The following is a 21,575-nucleotide window of genomic DNA, read 5'->3' as shown; positions in this document are numbered from 1 at the left end:
ATGTTTCCTTGTATGGTCTTTTCTATGAGATGCACTCCATTTTTCACGAAAAGACCGCACGTCTAAGTGTAAATACCACAGTCCATTGAAGTTATAAAAGTACTGTTTTCCACCACTGTGGTGCTGCTGGTGGGACACGGTTGTAGTGGACAGTTTATGCAAAACTTCTGTGTGTCCCGGGAGTTATTCCAACACATCTGTGATCGGATCAGGGACGTCCTTGCGAATAACGACACAAATTATCGCTTGTGTGTCCCATTCTATGTTTCTACCGGTCCCGTTGGTCACAATAACCCAGCCCCCAGCCCCTCACGTACTCAGTTCTTAGCTGTGGCCCAGCAAAGAGTTGGTGCTTGCTAAGCACCAGTTTTGAGAACCTGGAGCTGGTACTTAGGTGGGGGAAACACAAAGAACTGGTGCTAAGTCAGGCTCTGGCTCCAAACTAGCACTGGAACCAGCTCAGGGTGAGGTTTTTGAAATTTGTCTTGATAACTTTCCCTGCCGTGTCCGTCGACACAGCAGTTTGGGGTGGGAATTTAAAGGAAGTGCACTGGCCATCGCACGTTGTCATTTCTCTCTGGTTCCTTCTTGTCATGGTTGGTGTCATATTGTTTTTGGTTTCTGACTTTCTCCGTTAGGTTAGGGTTTGTTTTGATTTGTGCTCTTGAATGGAGATTGTAGTCTCTTTCTTGGGCATCCGCCTTTGAAGTTTGTCTGGTTTCCTTCTTTGTTTTCAGGGTTAGGGTTAGAGAGGATTAAAGGGGGTATGAGTTTCTACTTTTGGGTCTGTATTTGCAAATGCTTTCCCCTGAAGATTTTTTCCCCTGACTGTTAATAGGAATAAATATTCAAACTTAGAGAAAATGCAGTCATTGAGGGATGATACGATTTCGAATCATTTGACATTTAAATGATGCTGCATGTCTACTGTATAATGCATGTCAACAAAAAAAAAAAAAAAAAGCAATATGGGGTCCCTACAGCATCTTGGGTCACATACTGACTGCACAGTATGATGCTATCTGAGCACAACACTGGTGGTGTGAATCACAGAAAAGTTTGACCACTTTCAGATAGCAGATGCACGTATGATGTGGGTCCAGGGATGCATTCTTGGGATTCCAACCCCTGGTCCAAAGGATGGTCGTGAAGGAACATGGGGTGTTATTGGCAGATCCGTGTGTTATCTCCTAGCATGGCTTTAACCCGTGTTAGTGTGTTTCACCCGAATGCGGTATCGGTCACAGAGAAAACCACAGCTATAACAAATCCACATTTTTAAAGTGCTGCTGTTGGCTGAGAGCTGCGTGTTAGCATTAGTATTTTACTCATGCAGGAGAGGCGGTCTTAATCTCATCCAAAACCTCCTGCCATAACAGATCAATACAAACAGAACAGAACACTATACGAAATATTATGGGAAGCCATCTGGAAACTTCATGCTGCTCACAGGTGACTGGGACACAAAAGGAGGATGTAATGCAACGGACAAAAAGGCCTTTCAACAACACATATATATACCTCAGTCATCTGGATGAGGGTGGACGTGCCGCAGCATACTGAACACTCATATCTCCCGGAGCTAGGGTCCAGTGATTTAAGTCCAGTTTTATTTGCCTCTAACACTGAAAAGATGTCTTTTGGAAAAAATAAAATAAAAATGGGAAAGTTGTTGTTTTAATGGTCAATGGAAGCATAAGGCTATACATTATGAAGGCTATAAATTTTGGTGGCACATCAGTCCAGAGTTTTTACCATGTTACCATCGAAGATTACGTTGGCGCCATTGGGCATTGATGCCCTCAAGAAAAACAGAATATTCACTTTTGATTGGGCAGTTTTCTTCCATATATTTTACAAATGTAAACATCATGACAAAGTAAACTCTTAGGTCTGCAAGCCATACGATACCATTACTTCAGGCCCCAATTTTTTGTCAGCGAAACCATTAAGCACATATAGTTCCCACTATTACAGCAGGGATTCTTCCCCCCGGGGAGGTAACCTTTTCTCGCTCGGTGTAAGAAGCGAAACAGTAGCGTTGCAAAAAACCTCTTCGTCTCAGTTTTGGCTGCCGAGCGGATGCAATAACCCAGGTTAACAGGAGTATTCTGTAGCTGGTTTATTCATTACAGCCGGGACACTCCATCTCATTGTGTCAGAGGAGCACGTCAGGAGTTTAACCCCAATAAAACCTTAATGGTAGCGTGGACAATAGCTGGGTCACTCTGTGCATGTAAATCCTGTCAGTGTTGCTTTCTCACACCGCCTTTTGAACTAGCAAGATAGTGAGCGGCAGCTGTACCAGAGCCTATTAAACTACACGGATAAATAAACGTAATTCCTTCCCTCTATGTGCCACTGCAGCTGTTTCATAAGTGGAGTTTGGTTATAGTTGGACTATTTCAATGTCAAATTCTTCACCGAGCACACAATTATATTCAAACCTACGACGTCTTTGGTGCTTCCAATCGTAACATCAAAGAAGACATGATGGTAGAGGGAAAAAATGCACACTGATTCCTCCCTTCCCACCCACAAAAGATCCAATAACAGGACACAAATATAGAAACAATACTTTGAGAGATATTTTTAGATTAGTTACTGCAAAGTAAGTTTACGTCAATCATTATGTCAAACAATCAACTGCTGTATTGAATCAGACACATCTCATGGTATAAATATAGCAACTGATATATCCTTCAGCAATGAACACTACAGTCTTTGTTGTGGGATTATTGCGCCTGCTCTCCATAAGGCTTATAAAAACTAATATGAAACTCCATGTTCACAGCCAGGTTAATTTTTTAAAATCCAAACTACGTTGTTAAGTATTTTAGTTGACTTTTATAGTAATTTATGGCAGTGATGCAGCTCACAGTGGCTTTACCGTTCCGCTGTTGTCTTACGTTGTTGTCTTTACTGTTGTCTGACAGTAAAACAGCTTCTCCGCCAGTGTGTTTTACAGTATAACACCACCTCCACTGTGTCAAAGAGATGCCTTCACAGCTGTAACTGCGTTTCACTGCATGACGCGACCATTGGATTGAGTACTGTTTCCGTCGAACAGTACAGCTGCTTTATAATTCAGTTCCAGCAACATAAATATTAATATTGTAGCATATTACTGCATATTAATGTATGCGCACGTTTTACAGTGACGACTAAGAATCTTAAATTGACATTCTGTAAGACTGAATGCTAAATACTGTCATTAGTATGCTCACAGTTGTAACATGCTGCTGTGTGCCAGATAGTGCTTCTGATTTTTGTCTTAGCTTAGCATAGTAGCATTATCAATCAGCACTTGCCATGAAATACAAAGGGGCTTATTGTGTGGTTGTTACTCTTGCATATGCTGCATTTGGTCATAAACCACACTGTTGTAGTTTTGATGGAGTCCTCAAATTTAGAAGAATTCCTCCAAATGGAAATCATGAATATCAAATCAAATTCCATCCAATATGTGTTGACAACTTAGTGACAACCCCAAACGTCAACCAAATAGTGACAGTAGATGAACACTCAAAGGGTTGCTTAAGTCAGTAGGATACATCAAGAACCGTGTGCAATGAATTACCAACTTTTCAACTAATAGATGAGATATTTCAATCAGGAGCAGAGGGGTGTACAAGGTTTTTTTTTTTAAGGAAAAGTTCCACGACTGGTGTCACAAAAGGTATATTTCAAACCCAGACTACAAACTATGAGTTTTCCCCATCAGATGATCAACCAGCACGTCTACGAAGAGATCCTGCAGCGTTTGTTCAGTGCGCGAGAAGAGGCGAGAGTTGTGGCAGGACAAGTCGTGGCTGCTTCACCATGACAACGCCCTGAGCATCTGACAGTTCCTGGCTGAGAAGAACATCACCGTGCTGGAGCAACCTGGCCCACCTGGCTCAGTGGGATTTGTTCCTCTTCCCTAAGCTCAAGGGGGTCATCAAGGGGACCCGTTTTGAAGACGTGGACGACATCAAGATGGCTGTGACGACGGAGCTGTGGAGGATCACGGAAGAATCCTTCCAGGAGTGCATGGCGGCGTGGCAGAGAAGGCTGGGGAAGTGTGTTAGACTGCAGGGAGGATTACCTGAAAGGGGAAAACTTGTAGTTTGTAGACACCAGCCCTGAAACTTTTCTGACACACCTCTTACTTGTATGGTAGCTGCACATGTTGGAAGTCCTTTTCAGCTTTGAGATGAATTGGTTGAATACAACACATAGACAGAAACTATCTTTACCTTTCAGTTTACTGTTGACTGTTCATGTAATAATATTAAAGATGCCACCTCATCATCTTATGACAATGCAGTGCAACATAACTTATTCCTCAAAGTCTTTTCGGCTTCAAACATCTTTTTCTCTCATTTGCAACTTTTACAATTACAACTGCGTTTACAGCCATAATAGAATTCACATTAATACCCCATCAACACGCGGAGTCAAACTATCATGGCTTCATGCTATATTAGCTTTTATGAAATACACCAAATTGAATCAAATGATAAAATCCAGTTCTGCCATTAATTCTCATTTCCAGTGGAGAAACCCTCGCGTGTCGTGTGAAATGGGGTTGTGACTTTCACATTTCTCAATGTCAGAATCAGCACCGCATCATAAAGCCCATTGCCAAGAATCCTCACGATTCAATTTTAATTTCATCCCATTTCCTTTCATCGTCGGTATTAAATATTATACTTTGACAAAGTTAACCCTGGATTCAGAAGTTGGCACATAACGAATGCAAGAACGGATTCAGTGTTTGAAAACTGTAAGTCTCCACCATTAATATTGTAACAGAATACCAAATTCAATCAGTGGCCCTTTGGCGAAGATAAAGTCTATTATATTCCAAGCAAGAAACTTCTTTTTGCTATCTTGTAGCTGTCGGATAGCCCGGATCTTTCCGCCTTCCTGCATCTTAATGCCTCACATCCCGAGACTAAGTGACAGATTGATAGCTCAGCTCGAACACCATGCCTGCTCTGTCAGCCTGAGAAAGGCCATGTCTTCTCTCCCCCCCCCCACCAATTCAGGACTTACATGACAGGAGTGTAAGTCATAAGGAGCACTGGTGCCATTACAACATCATCCTCATCCGTTAGTAAGTGGATTATGGGGCTGGAGCGCTCGCGTGCTTTGATGTGTGGTTTGGTTTTATTGGCTCTATAAGAGAACACAGTCCACTTAGTCCCCACTTTGATTCCAAGTAATGCCTGGCGTTAAACAGCGTTCTTCCATATAGCCCGTATTAGCCCCGTCTACGCATGGGCGCTAATGCAGGTTGATGGGTTTGAATTACATTTGTCACTGAGGTAGATTTGATTGAGAGCCATTTGAAGTACTTGACGTTTGACATCTTATTCTAGTTTACTCAGGGATGAATGACACAAAAGGGTGCTTATCATGGAATTCTGCCTTTAATACTTGGATATTTACGTGCTCGCTGGAATTAGAAAGCGAACCTCTTTTCCCACCATGAAAAATGATCTATATAATAAGAAATCAAGTTACAAAACAGCAAATTAATATGGCTTTAATTATCTAAAGCAAATGTGAAGGTAAATGGGATGTCGTGCATGTTTCAGAAATACAGTAAGGAGGAATTTACCATCCGATTAGGAGAGATTGTGCCTGAGAAAGGGCATAGATCACTGTTTGCAGATCATATTTATGTCTTCATAGGAAGACTGTGGGCTAGTTCACTTACACGACACTATGCAGGTGCTTTTATTCACTAAAAAGTGAAGTGAGGATGAATTCAAAATAATGCCATGAGCAGTTTTTATGTATTAATTAACCCAAATAGTACAGTAAACAAAATCTAAATCACGTCTAATTAATCCTCTTGTCACAGGTATTTATGACTCAGCATATTTAGGCTGGGTGAAGGGAGAGGTGGTTAGTTAAGGAACGGGAATATCAACAAAACAAACAAGCATAAATGTGTAATTGTGACACGCAGTCATGAGTTTTTTTGGGTTTAACGCTCTCATATTGTGCCCTTTTTAGCAAATTATTGGCTCTCCTCATAGCGTGCCATTCAGTTTATCACCTGAAAATACTTCAAGGATGCATGACCTCTGGTTTTAACCCTGTTCAAAACACTCTGAAGCTCTGAAAAAATCCCAAACCTGTTGCTATCTACGCCTCCTTACTGAAGAAAACTCTCTTCGATTGACAGCGCGGAGAAGAACAACTGACCTCACGGCAGCTGACGACGGGACTTCCTATCGCTTCTAATTTTCTCTCCGAGCAGTCATTTGACGTGGAAATACGGCCGATTTTACAACCCGGCGCAGCATTTGGATCAAATTCTGACTTTATTGTAAAGCTGGGAGTCTATCTGGTCGTTTGAAACAGGGCAGAAGTAATCATGGTAACAGCTTTTAGTTTACACCGCTGAATTTATAACAACCACAAAACACAATAAAAATGGATTTTCTCCAAATGGGACCTTTAGTCAGTGACCAGAGAAGGATGTGACGAAAAAAGGCAGCAAGACTGAGAGCTGAGTCAACTCATTGTGCAGTAAAATAGCTGCACATATAATTAGCTAAACATGTGTATTCACTGTTAAGTTGCTCTTTAAAGCCGCATTAAACTGTAGGTTTACAATCTTCCAAGTCAGCCCTAAAACATGAGCAGGTTTTTTTCTTTTTGCTCTTGCTGTTCTTTCCTCTTGTTCGTACTTGACATTCAAAGATCCCCTCCTAATGCAAGCAGTGGGTGACAAAATTTGGAAATTAACAAGGCTTCAGTAGTCTGAGCAGGACAAATCCATTGGGTATTTCCCAAAGTCGAAGACATATTAGTACAAAATTCACTCGTTTTTTTTTTTTTGTTGCTATTCTCCCAATGAGGCTCAACAGGGAATCGCTGTCCAAGGACGCACAAAGAGAGAAAAAATTAGACTAAAAACACAGCGAAAGGCTTCCAATGGATACGTCCAAGTCAGTCGACTGAAACCTCATATTAGCTTCACATAAAATAGTTGCTTAAATTGAAAACGCTTTGGGGAATCACGCTTTAATGGCAAGCATGAACGGGAAGAAACGAGTGTTTTCGGTGTCCACTCGCGCTTCCTGTCGCTTTGAAAAACATATCTGGCTCTTTAAAGGCTCCAATATGTTCAGAAGGTTGCTGCGAACATCGGCTGTTGTGCCAAGCAGGTACTGTACGGAGGGCTTATCAGAGCTTTTTTTTTTTCTTTTTTTTTGCTGAAAACAGCTCGTGTCTGGAAATGTTATTGATTAGAACAGTGATGCTAAAGTAAAGGCATAGATAAGGAACGCAAAATGGAAGAGAAACAGCCTGTACGAGGAGGATAGCCGGAGAGTTGAGGGATTCTCTTCTGCAGTTTCATCTCGACGAATGATCCCTTTTTACAATACACTAAGTAATTTGACAACTTTTTATTGATCAGCGCAGCTTTAAGTGGCCTACTTTTGATTAAATTGAAAATACATAGACCCGCATTACCTAATTGCATTTGGAGCCACACTCATGCGGAGAGAAAAGGCAGTTTCTCAGTTTCCTTTTTCGATGGGAGGGAGCTGTTGTGTTTTGAGCGTAGCCGTTGTTTTATCGGGGCTTCATCGGTGACTTTCAAAGTAATCATTGCAAACCAAATGACTCCGGCCTCCTCTCTGACCACTGTGTGAATGCAGATTTAGTCCAGAAGTGTCCCATATCATGGTGTCATTTGTTAATGCCCTTGACTGTGCAGATTAAGCAAACAACTTATGCAAATAGGCCTCTACTGTTGCCAATTTAAATTAATACGAGCAGCTGAAACCCCATTTATATTCAGCCTCAGAATCCCTAATATGTTTGAAAAGAGATGTTTTATGTAAATTGCTGATTAAAATCCATTTTTCATTTCATCATTTTTGCTTATCTCTCCATAACTCTACTTGTTTGACTGAACTGACACACAGTTTAGTTCTAATTGATTTTTTCTCTTCTTCTCTTTTTCGCTTCCGTTCCTTTTTAAATCGGTTTCACTCAACCCTTGTTATTATAGTGTTTTGTTCAAACTGTTGCTTGTTTTGCCTTGAATTACATTTAATAAGTTGGATGGTAAAAACTAAAATAAAATAAAAATCCACGATGGGAGGAGAACTTACCCAGTTTGCTGTTGTCATTGCAAAATTTTCTGACTGGGAAGGATTCAGTCTTTATTTATTTTTTGAAAAATCCATTTCCTGTGGCAGATTGCTGCTGTCTGTCTCCCTGCTGTCACCTTGACATTTCCCTGAGACTTTTTTTTTTTGACACGTTTCAAATTGCGCAGTGTATCTGATTTTGATTCGTTTGATCGAGTTCAGCTGACGAGCATCAGATTAAACACGAGCAAGTTGAACGTACTGCACGTGTGACATTTTGTGTTCAAGTCCAATTTACAGTCATGTTATCTCATCTCTTGTCTTTTTTTTTCTTCCAAATGATCATTTCACTTACCTTAAAAATGTAAAATAATGGCATTAGATAAAGAATAAGTAGAACAAAACTGCCAAGAAACTCTCATTGCCTTCCTTCACGGAGGAGATATGGGCTGAGATTCAAACTGACAATCAATCTCTCACTCTCCTGTGTTTCCACCGGCTGTGTGCTTTTGACTTGCCTTTGACTTTGATCCATATCCTGCTTCTTGGCAGGGTTCTCCTACTCGGCTCTCGCCTTTTCTGCTCTCTCTTTGACTCCCCCCTTCCCTTCCCCACTCGCTCCCAATTCCGTCTCTGTCCACCCTGCTAACCTGTCCTCAGGGCAGGCTCAATCGCCCTTCATCTGTCCATCTTGCGCCTTCTCCCCCCCGTCCTCTGCGGGCGTAGATGCTACAGCATCCCTTTACCACGTCGACTGTCTCATGAGTCATTAAAATCAGAGGGAAAAGAGAAGAATGGAAGCAGTCATATGACCTGACCCAGTCATCTGGTATCAGAGCTTCATGGAGTACACGTATGAGCTTAAACTCAAAGTCACGGTCGAATTCTATCTTCTGCATGTGTGGCTCTGATCGGAGCTGATTTTCTGTTCACTTCTGTCACATTTCATGATTTTCATGCAAAATGGTCCCACATTGATCACACTGCTGCTTTAGAGCTTCGAAGTTTAAAGAGGATAACACGGTGAATAGCACATAAATGATTGTTTCAGCTTATTGCACCAATCTACAAGAGATGTCTGTCTGATTGAACTTCATTTGTTGTGATATTAGGGTTCATGGATACACAGTTTTTCTTTTTTGATTTTAACTTTATTTACAAGACACAGAGTTTGCTACCTTGTAGGCTTCACATGTGTGCAGCAAACTGAGCGTAGAGCATAAGAGAAACACTGAAAAGGGAAATTTAGAAATATTTCTACTTTAGAAAGAATGATGTTGACTAAAAATAGGCACTGTGTCGGCAGTGTCTTGTTATCATTGCAACTACATTAGGCAACGAATTTGTTTGACCATTCAAATCAGCACCACAAATCTTTTTTTCCTTTCCATCCATCCATCCATCCATCCATCCATCCATCCATCCATCCATCCATCCATCCATCCATCCATCCATCCATCCATCCAGTACCTCTGCTTTGTACTGCCCTACGCATTTTTAAGTAGTTATTTAAAGCAGCAGTCCCCAACCACCGGGCTGTGGATCGGTACCAGGCCGTGTGTCATTTGGTAACGGGCCGTACAGAAAGAAAAAGAAAAGTTTTATTGTTTTATTTTTACTTCCAGCGCAGTCTACAGGGTGTTTTATTTTGAAAAAGTACTAGATCGTCTTCCCGTCACTTCTGTTTGGGCTTGTTTTCTGCACTTGACTATCAATTTTCATGCCTGGCCATTAAGCGAAGCACATATTTAGCAAGTAATTTTATTTGTTTGTAAAACTTTTTAATAGAAAAAAAATTAAATAAATTTTGTTATGTGTTTAATGACCGGTCCGGAGAAAAATTTCTTGCGTAAAACCGGTCCGTGGTGCAAAAAATGTTGGGGACCGCTGATTTAAAGCATCTGGCTGTCGTTGCTGAATTTTTTCCACATCACAATATATATCATAGGAAAACAAAATATGGCAATGGCAGTTTCTTCCAATATCATGCAGCTTTAAAGATTACATTCTGGTTATGTTATTGTCATTACACACAGTACAAGCACTCGTACAATAAAATGCAGTTTTGCACCAAATTAGAAGTTTAAAAACAGCAATAAAGTGCGTTATGTGCAGTGTGTTACGGTACAAACCGAATAAAAGTTGAGTGACGACTGCACACTATAAAACTGCGGAACTATGCTTTCGTCAATATTATGAATTAACAAGTCATACTTGCAAGACGAGGTATCCTCTCGCTTTTCGTCTTTAGTGCATTTCACTTCAAAGTCACACAGCAAGAATGTTCCCAAATGAAATGTTGAGTTAGTCACAAAATCCATTTGTCCCACAGAAAATCCAGATGGTTCTGATTAATCATTACTATCAGTATCAGCAACAACTACAACGTTGTTTTTGCCAAGTTTGCATCAAGAAATGTGGCGGCGCTGCTAAAAAACAAGTCAAATGAGGAAACAAAAAGCAACCAGTAGTGGAAGACGTGCTCTGATCTGAACCCGTCAGCATGAGGTTTCTATGAAGATGCTGCATCTGGCCAAGAATAGTTTGGCACATATCCCCCATAGAACCACAGCTTGTAATTTTTAGACTTTTGTATGGATTGTACATGAAATAAAGCCAGGATAGCCGACTCCCGTTGTTTCCTCTGTCGCAGCACATTTGAGACATTCAAATACGGAGGGACAAGCACGTTGGTGTTAATCATCTCGTCTAGCTGTCAGCAGCAAAGTGAATAAGTTGTCAAGCCCCTCCTTGAAACAAGTTAGGTAACCGCCGCTTAATGCTCGGGGCACTTACCTGAGTGCTTTAAGTGAGGACGCTATTTATAACTCCTGACACTTTCCACCTGGCCTTACATTAGTAGAAATCAGTCAGGAGCCATGTTCTGAACTTCCCTATGTATTAGTTTGAAGGTGAAACGTTTGCACAGCGGCATAAGAGCCGCTGTTATTTAAAAACACTGTAGGCGCTATTCACTAAATTGTAGCTCCAACCTTTTTCAAAATGTGCTGTTGGCATCACGACTTTGACTTTGATCCATATTCTACTTGGCAAGATTCTCTGACTGTGTTCTCGCCTTTGACTCTCTCTGCTCTCTCTCTCTCTCTTTTTTTTGTCTTCTCTCTGCTCTAAATGCCACCCTCCTCCCCTCAGGGCGGGATGATCGCCCTTCTGCTGTCCATCCTGTGCCTGGTCCTGATCCTCTACACTCGCAGGCGCTGGTGCAAACGCCGCCGCATCCCTCAGCCCCAGAAGAGCGCCAGCGCCGAGGCGGCTAATGAGATCCACTACATCCCGTCTGTGCTGATGGGAGGCCAGGCCCGGGAGAGCTTAAGGAACTCCCGGGGTCAGGGTCCGAACTCCAGCGGAACCCTCAGCATCCGGGAGACGCCGATACTGGATGGGTACAAGCACGTTTTGGGTGGATGGGGGGGTTGGTGGGTGTGGGGCAACACTTAAACCCTAAAAATAGTCATACGCAGGAGCGAACCACAACCGGTTTGTGTTATTGAGAGGAATAATCAGTGTGTGGCGATGTTTTTCCACATTTTACACAACCAGAGGTCAGAAAGCGGCTGATGTACTTGAGTTTTGAGGTTCAAGCATCTTAACCCTATTCAGGACTTTTGGGGTCTTTTGTTTAAGTGACAGGCATTGGTGTTTTTTTTTAATTTTTGAAGATTTTTTTGTTTAATATCAAAAGAGGGCCATTTGTCATGCATTTGGAAGCAAACGTCAACTTATCAGAAAATGTATTTACCATAGTAAAAAAAGTCTATAATGAATACCAACACATATGTTGCACATATTCTTTCTTGGGGTCGAAACACCTTCTACATATGGCAACATGAAAGTCCTGAATAGGTTTAAACTCCCTAACTTCTCAGTCTACTCTGTCACACTCGGAAATCTCAGCAGCTCCATCAAACACATTAGCCGCTTGTGACATTTATTCTCACTTCGATAAGTCAAGATAATGCGATGCTAATTGATTTCGACCTCATCCCCAGGTATGAGTACGACATTACTGACCTGCGTCACCATCTGCAGCGGGAGTGCATGAACGGAGGGGAGGAATTTGCCAGCCAAGTCACCCGTACCCTGGACTCCCTCCAGGGCTGTAACGACAAGAATAATATGGACCTCGCACCTGGTAAGTTGACCGATGCACAAATAGCCAGGTCAGTAAAGACAGAGTGGAAAAACAAACTTAAAGCTGCACTGAACTCTCATATCAACTAAGAACCCCATGGACTTGAAGAAGTCACTCAGAGATCACTTCATGGCAAACTGTGACTTTCTGCTCTGTGTAGGATTTTTGACTTTTAAAGCTTTGTTCTTATAGCCTGTACTTTCAGCTTGTACTGAAGGAGGATATTTACTCTCAGCTCATTTCCAGCAGCTATTTTAAGCACACAAAGCTCAGACTTTCTGCTACACAAGGGCACACGGATGCTGCTCCTCTTTTGCATGATGTGCTATTAGCTTTCTAAGGCAGCACGTTTGGATGCCTGTCAGCTTATTGTGCACTTTTCTTGCCCCCCAAGTGGCCAAAAGTAAACAATTAACGCAGCTTTAATTTAAAGCTAACAATGGCTTTTTGTAATTTCCTTTTTTTCTGTTGACACATTTGGTCCTAACACGTGGATTTCTTGTTTAAGGAGTAAATGACCCTGATTAACATAATACTGTGTGTCGTGTTGATTGACGAGGAAATGTTCTACATTTAATTACTAAAGGCTTTAAAGCTGAGCTCATCAATATTTTTGTGTTTGCAATAGATCAGATTAATTTGTGCATTGTTAAGAAAATCATCACCTGCTTTTATTCTGTTTGGTTTACTTTTATTCCCTGCAGCTATACTGTTTTGGTGTCGTCCTTGCTATTTTCAACCTTATTTCTAGCCAGAACCAGCAGCGGTGCCAACAAATTTTTAGAGGGATTAGAGGGATGGCCACTCAGAAAATAGAAGAGGAATTTGTGCCTTGTCTTGTTAGTTTTTTATTAGTTTTATTTGGAAACATTGGAACTTGAATACAGTATATTAAGCTTTTCATGTGTAAATATCATTTGAACCCTTGAATTGTGACCTAAGCTGTGTCTTTTGAGTTGGTAAAGCTGATAAGATAATTACATTCGATGGGCACATGTGGGTCATTGGTGGTAAAAAGTGTCCTTGTTCTGCTCAGAACACCCACATAGCTGAGACATCACATTATGTCCATCCTTTAGTTTCTCTCCTTTGGGTGCAGGTTTTGGGTCAGTCTTGCTTAGTTCAGCACTTTACACCGCTTGTTTCCAAAGCTCTTCAAAATAGGTTTCATCCCCACAGTCTTTAGGATTCTGTAGGAGAGATTCAACTAAATCCACAGCTCAACCCGAGACATACACACCTTATCTCATATATAAAATAGAAGCACACGTTGTTTATTCGCACATAAAGCAGATGGGTTTTCATACTTTTCAATAACTGGCTTTATTATAAGTTGTGTGGGGTCTCACCTTGGCTCCACCTTTGGCCAGAGCAGCAGTTTTTATAAAAGAAAATCTTTCTATAACTCATTTCTTCATATGCTCAGTCACTGGTTGCAAGAAGCATGACTCGAATCGATGCTAATGTGTGTCTTTCTTTGGGTTGTGTAGCAAAGAAAGCTGCTAGCTAACCTAATGTCAAGTGGCCAAAAATTAATTACCTCTGGTTTAACTCCTTCATTACATTGAATTTGCCACATTCACTCAAGTATGAGTTATCCAAGCTGATGTATGCTGATGTAGCAGTATTGCTAAACAATGCATCGGCACAACATTTGTCGAATCAATGTGCTTACAGCGTTTTGTGTTTGCTGGGTTTGGATAGCTGTAGAGTAAAATGCTCCTGATGAACCATTTCTGCAGAAGCTTGTACCTATTTAACAATGAAATTATTGTTCCTCCTCGTCAGCCATAGATTTTTAATTGAAAAAAGTCGTAAAATGATTGTACAGTCGTGACTTGATAATCCGACCCTTAACAATCTGAAAATCTTGCTATCCGACAGGTTTTTAGGAAAAACGAACAGAACCCATAGAAAACAGCCTTAACATACCAACAGCCTTGGATTCCGACTCCGACATGACATTTCATGTCACAAGTAAGGATAACGTCATATTAACAATCCGATAGATTAGCTACGTTCAGACTGCAGGACTTAATGCTCAATTCGTATTTTCTTGTGAAATCCGATTGTTTTGTGAGTTTGTTCCCTTTTCCAGTTAAATGCGACTTGTATGTGATCTGCTGTGTGAACTTCATACGACCCAAAAGTGTCCCGCGTGCGCAGAAGAGGACAGGACGACGTCACACGCAGCGAGCGTGCTCAGCGTTTACAGAAGTAAACATGGATGGTAGCAGTGGAGCGTATCCACCATTTCCTCTCTGCCACTGATGGTGGAATCAGAACTGTGACTGCTATTCTAAACTGGCTTGTGCATTCCAGCCACTTCCACCCCATCGGAGCGCTCCCCCGGGGTGGAAGTGTGCAGAACGTGCACAAGCGCACCGGTCAATTAGGCGTGAAATACAGCCATGCTTAGTGTTCTAACAATACACTAGTTATTATAACAACTATAAACAATAAATATTAACAACAAATCCCCCTTCAAGCATCAAGCCCTCCTTGTCTCTCGACCTCCGTCTTGACAATCCGACAGCCTTGCTATCCGACATAAAAGGTTTTACATTTAGTGTCGGATTATCAAGTCACGACTGTACTTGCTAGGGGTTCAGGACAGTATAATTACATTAAAACCGCTGTTGTCATTGAAGTGTGACGTTAAATCAACTGACTTTTGATTGACTAACTTTGCAAATTTAATTATCTCTTATAGATAAATACTCATTAAAAAATGAATGTAGAGCAAATAAACAGAAGACAAAAACTGTTATTTTTTATGAACAAGGAGTCTGCGAATGCGTTGCCAGTGTAAAACAATAGAACTACATATAAATCATCCAAATGGGCCCCCTTTGAGCTGTGTTTATAATCACTGGAAAACCATCAGTTCTGTGACTGGTGTAGAAAGTCCATCAGATATAAACATAAAAACTGCAGGTATTCTTTTAAAGAGTTTGTTCTTCATACTTGAAATACTCAAAAGACCTGCGTGCCTGACAAGAATTATTTTCAGAGAAGTTATTTTCCATAATCAGTGGACGTTGCAGTTGAGCAACACTCCCATGGGAGTTTTCGTATGAAGCGGCGCTGTTTTGATGCAGGTATACCCTCTGAATTTCAATTAACGGCGGATTCACCGCTTGGATTCATCAAGAGATCGTTTATGGTGACAGCGCTCTCACACAGTGTTCCTATAAAATCTAAACAGCCCCACCCGTGAGCTGATGGAAGTGGAGTAATCCTGTGCATTATGCATCTGAGATGGGTAATAGGATGAACTAGAGAAATAGAAAATGCAGGCGGCAGGCCATGCACGGAATATTGAACAATATAAACACTGGAGAGGTCACTCAGAAACTGGCATTTGAATTTGGACTAAAATAACACGGATATATTTTTTAGCTGCTGTGACCTTTCTTTTTAGAATGATTTAGTAATATGCATACATCAACAAGTGAAATAATAATGTCTGCATTATCTCACGGATGCTGTAACAACTCTCATTGAGATGTTTGAAGATAAACACGGATCAACCGCAATATTAAAAAAACAACTGTTACAGTGAATAACATCAATCATCTAATTACAATGGGTGACATGTGAGTCAGCAAAGCCAGTTTTTGAAGTCGATGTGTTCAAAGCAGCAACTGTCAGGATCCAAGTGACAAAACAGGAAGTCCTGTGGGGTTAGAAACTACAAACAGGTCCAAGAAAGGACAACTGAAGACAAGGTCATGGGCGCCCAAGAACACTAATGCACATTGGGAGCAATGGCTGGCCCTTGTGGTTCGATCTGACAAATAAAAACATGTCAGAACATCACAGCTCGCTGCATCTGGAGTTGTGTATCCGCAGACCAGTAATGGTGTCTATGCTGACCCTTGTCCACCACTGAAAGCACCTACAATGGGCACAGGAGCATCAGAACACAACCGTGGAGCAATGGAAGAAAGTGGCCGGGTCCGATGAATCCTGATTTCTTTGTACGTCTTGTGAATGGCTGGGTTCATGTTCATTGATTACCTGGGTAAGAGATGACAGCACGATGGGAAGAAGGCAAGCCGACGGAGGCAAACCTTGAGTCGAGGCATTCACGTGGATGTTACTTTGACATCTACCTAAACACGGTTGCAGACCACCTACACCCCCTCATGGCGTCGGTATTTCCTGCTGACAGCGGCCTCTTTCAGCAAGATAACGCGCTCTGCCACGCTGTTCAGAAATGGTTTGAGAAACATGACAAAAAAAGTTGAAGGTGTTGACTTGGCGTCCCAATTCCCCCAAAATGTCAATCTGATTATCTTAGAACATGCTGGAAAAAGAAGTTTGATCTGTGGAGGCCCCACCTCGCAACTTCCAAGTCTTAAAGAATCTGCTGCTGACATCTTGGTGCCTGATATCACAGGACACCTTCAGAGGTCTGTGAAATCCATATCTCAATGCGTCAGAGCTGTTTTGGTAGCATAAGAGGGATCTACGCCACGTTAGGCATGATGTGGCTGATCAGTATACATTTAACTTCTGTCCATTAAAATACAAAATTGCTAAAGCACTCACTGACAGCATTGATTTGCTCATGTAATTGTTTCCAAGGTCATTCATTTAGAATTTCTATTGAATATGTATTTATCTACTCTGTTGGTTTTGTTACATTTTCATCATTTTTAGCAGTTGGATCATTCTATCTTGCAAATTTGTGCAATCAATAGACAATTTTATTCCATCAGTAAAGTCAAGTTGAATAAACTTACTGACATTAATTCAGGAACATATGACTGCCACTACAGGATCTCTGTCTACATTTATCAAGGTTGTCAGTACTATTCATTCATATTTCACTTATTGCATTGTGCTCACATTGAAGCCCTATTCTCTCCTAAGACAGTGTAGACACACACTGAGGAATCAAAGAGAACGAGACTCCACGGTCAGAATAGCAGCGTTTCTGTAACATATTTTTATTTTGAAGTATCGCATGAGGAAAAGTTTGTGGGGATTCAGAGTGAATGCTCGTGGAAACACCTTGGATAGATTCTGATGGAGTAAAGATTGACTTAACTCAGATTGGCTGTTTTCTTTTTCTCGAAGTTTGGTTTGTTTCTTTTCTTTGTGGCGGCTTTCAGCTGCTGACGAACAGCTACTCATGTTTCTCACTTCTTCTACTCTGTTTGTTGTAGCCATGTGTAACATAGGCTATACCGCCACCTTCTGATGATTCTACTTTATTCGCTCCTAAGTAGCTTTGTCTTTTATCTTGCTTGAAAATATATGGGAACGTGGCTCCTCGGGGCTCAGTGAGAATGTGTTTAACCCTGATCAAGACTTTCATGTTGCCATAAGTAGCAGGTCTTTCGGAGTCCATTGGACCCCAAGAAAATATATGTGCAAAATATTTGTTGGTATTCATTCTAGACTTTTATGCTATGTTAAATACATTTTCTGATAAGTTGATGTATTTTTGGTTCCAAATGCATGACAAATGTCCCTCTTTTATATTTAAAAAACACCTGTCACCTAAACCAAATGACCTGGGGTCCAAAAGACCCCAAAAGTCCTGCATAGGGTTAATAATACTGCAGCTTTTAGCTATATGCTAACATTAGCATGTTAGCATGCTTACAAAGACGAGGCTAGGTGCTTTTGCTAAGAGGGAAGGATGTTTACCGTGTTCAACATCGTAGTTTTCTACATGAACATGCTACAGTAACACTTGCTATTACCACTAGCAGTAGAGATGGGATTTATTCTCGAAGGACCATGAATGAAATTTCATCAAAATCCATTAAATAGTTTTACAGATATTTCAGCCTGGACCAAAGTGGAGGACAGACTGACATTTCCATCACGGAAGTAATCCTGCTCCCGTGGATAAAAATGCATGCGGTGTGACTAACTGACACACAAATCGTATATTTTTTGGAGGTGAAGCACTCCTGCAAGGATGTTATTCCAGAAATCGTGTTCTATGAGAGTATCAGTTTAATTGTCTCCCTGGAACATCTCTTCATATTTGCAGAATTAGATCATTTCATCCTCTGAGACTTAAGTGTGCTCCGTCTATTCCCTTTATAAGTTTTAATTTCATGCCAGCTTTTCTCACTCTTTAATTTTGACTGTTTGACTCCTTGCCCAGTAAACAAACATGCCGGGTGTGTTTTCTTAGCATCACGGCGCGTTAGGCTTTGCTACATTGTGGTTTAAAAGCACCCCGCATTCAGCCAAGAACAGCACGTTATTCCAAGCGGGTGCTTTTGCGTAGCGACAACTCTCTTCCCTTACATTGCACCGCGTTTGTAATTACATCCTTCTTGTCCACAGTGAGTGACAACACCAAGTTGGCCCTGATGAACAAGTACAAAGACAACATCATCGCCACGAGTCCGATTGACAGCAACCACCAGCAGAACACCCTGCTTCCACACAACACCTCCACCAGCCAACGCAAGCGCCTCTCCAGCAACACCCGTGGTGAGTCACTCTCTCCCACAGGTTCGACACAGAAGTAGATCGAATTCACCCCACAGCTCCAGGAGTTCAACAAGTAGACCACTCTGCATAGTATACGTAAACTGTTGCTGTGAGGTATCAGGCTGGGGATCTTAATGATGAAGACGATTTTTTATTTATTTATTTATTTATTTTTTGAACGACGTACATTCAAACCCCTTTCAAAACTATTCTCCCATGGCATCAGTGACATAATTTAGAATTCACGTGTTAAAGTCAACCTAAAATTTAGCTACTTCTCATGATTTATGGAAGGAAGCTGCTACGCTTAAAAAATAAAAATAAATAAAATGTGAAAAAAAAAGAAAAATATGGACATATTAGTGGAAAAAAAAATGTCTGGAGTTTCTGAGTGGGCATTCCAAACGGCATCTGTTGACTGAAAACTGAAAGCTGGTGTTGCTAGGAGATGTGTTATCAACTTCCATGGTGCCCATAATGTCAGACAGTACAGCCTGCAGATGCTATTACAAGATGTTTCTTTTCCTTTTTTTTTTTTTCTTCAGTAGTTTCACATCACGTTGACTATCAGCTGTTATGTAAGTTGTGTTTCCCATCACCGTGTCCATCAACAAGCTATGCTTTAGCAGTTTTTCATTGTAGAAGTCCTCACATGACAATGACATGTTCACAATATATTAATGATTGTATGCTATTAACTAGCATTAGCAAAGGGCATCGCTAATTTGACTTATTTAGGGGCAAATCCTACACATTTTTAAATGAAGATGTCTCCTAGAGAGGGAGGTTCAAGTCAGTAAAATTTGAAAAACAAAAAATGAAAATGAAAAACATGCAATACGGTAAAAAAAGAACTCTAGAACTCATATAGCTGATCAGGACAGATTAAAAAAAAATTCAAACATCCTTTAGGCAACAGATCAACCGATGCTTCTCAGCCCATCATCACGGTGTGGTTGGTAGCATATGAGGCCCTGCAGGTACAAGCTTTGGGTTTATATTTGCAACACAGAAGCAGCTGAGTGCCACGTGGTAGTGGTTCAATTAAACATGGACCAACTCCAAGTGGTCAAAAAATCTGTTACTGCAGGTTTAAAGTTGCAGCGAGATTAAGATGCAGACTTTTTATTTTCAGAGTGCATGGATGGGATTTAGTTATGAGCTGGAGTTGAGTAAAATCGTTTCATCAGTTGTGTGTTTCTGCAGTAGAGGCGGCTGCAGTTTCAGGACCACATTTCCCTCGTTTTTGACGACAGTGCCACCTACTGAACTGGGTAACTTCCAAAGTGTGCAGCTTTTGTTTTAAAGACTTATTCCATCCAAAATTTGACTTTGTCCTGCGCTTTAGCTTTGCTGCTAAGAGTTGCATGTTTTGAAGTCTTTGTCTAATTAATATTATTAGATTATTATCAGTACAGTAAAGATGGAATCATACGCTACGGACACTCCATCTCAAACAGATATTTAGTGGCAAGACCCAAGATTGGCTCTCTGCGGGCACATATACAAATTATTTTGATCATCCATGAGTTGAATCACAGCACAGGTAGTACCAAATGTTCACCAAAAGTCCATAAAACAAAAATATTCTATGTTAATTAGTATAAATTTGACATACGACAGAGTATTATATAAGGGCCACGTTAAGAAAAATATTCGAGATTGAGAACAAAGTCATAATATCATGAGAATAAAGTCGGAATTTTACAAGAATAAAGTTTCACAAACCAGGAGATACTTGATCTTTTGGCGCATCAGCACCACATTATCATTAGTATCAGGACTTTGAAAAGAATTTGCAAGAAAATGAATCTGTTCCGAAGGTTCTTTCTTTGGAATAGATTCATTTTCTTGCAGCTTCTATAATGTTCTGACTTTATTCTCGTAATAATATGACTTTATTCGAGCAGTATTGCGACTTTATTCGTGCAATATTACGACTTTATTCTCGAAGTCTGTCAAAAAATATTGTTTTTAATGTGGCCCTAATATTCCGTCGTATTTACAAGTCCACTGATCGAGTTAAATTTAAATAAAAAAAACATGATTAAAAAAAAAAAAAAGCAGTTCGATTTTTAGGTGCAAATGGCTGCTGCTCATCTCTAATTGCTCGCTGCAGCTTCTATCCACACTGAATTCATGCAGAGGTCGCGGTGCACTCGAACACGAGTTGTTGACAGAGTGAAAATTGATATTTTTCTATAGAAATGAGGCCTGATGTGGAGGTGTTATGTTCAACTCACTTCAGCATTGGGATCAATGCCCGGCTGTACACGTCTTTTATCTCTAAATGTTTATCCGTCTATAGTCGACAACAAGTCACAGTGGGTCACTGAATGCCACCACAGGTTTAATCATTGACAACATCATGAATGCCCTTTGAAAAACTCCCAAGGACCCGGAGACATTTTCAACCTGTTATACAAAAGTTATCAATAACACAGTGAAGAATATAAGGCAATGTTATAAAAAGTTAAATCAAGATACATGAGGCCTTTGCAGGATAAACTCGGTGATGTATATCCATATTATCTGGGGAGATGAATGCCATTTGAACAATAAATAACAACGCTTCGTGTGAATGTGGTATGAATGCAAAACCTCAACATGTTTTCTGTTCATTGTGGTCCATCAGCTAACACAAGCAGCGCTCCTCTCCTCATTTTCCCATTCATGTCACTCGACATTTGTGTTTTTCCTTCATTTGCACTCGCGCCGCCATCATCATCACAAACTCTCGTCTCGCTCCGCGTTCACCTCTGCCTGCTCAAGCTGTGATAGTATAGGAGGTGTGCTGTATGGCAGGAGATGGAGGAATTGAAAAGAGAGAGAGAGAGAGAGGGTTACAG

General features: G+C 40.8%; 1 protein-coding gene across 1 annotated transcript in view; it reads left to right on the top strand.

The window, feature by feature from the left end:
* Positions 1 to 21,575, top strand: part of astn1 (astrotactin 1) — a gene marked incomplete at its 5' end in the record, with an annotated part of 380,551 nt that overhangs the window by 11,271 nt on the left and 347,705 nt on the right. Inside the window, 3 exons of the mRNA XM_008278851.1 lie at positions 11,259 to 11,509; positions 12,116 to 12,258; positions 18,577 to 18,726. Of these exons, the coding sequence (XP_008277073.1) occupies positions 11,259 to 11,509; positions 12,116 to 12,258; positions 18,577 to 18,726 (544 nt within the window). The remainder of the gene's footprint in view (positions 1 to 11,258; positions 11,510 to 12,115; positions 12,259 to 18,576; positions 18,727 to 21,575) is intronic.

Source organism: Stegastes partitus, unplaced genomic scaffold (genome assembly GCF_000690725.1).
Source record: "Stegastes partitus isolate 25-593 unplaced genomic scaffold, Stegastes_partitus-1.0.2 Scaffold134, whole genome shotgun sequence".
NCBI lineage: Eukaryota > Metazoa > Chordata > Actinopteri > Pomacentridae > Stegastes > Stegastes partitus.
Note: the sequence above shows the minus strand (reverse complement) of the source record. Positions and strands in the feature narration are given on the sequence as shown.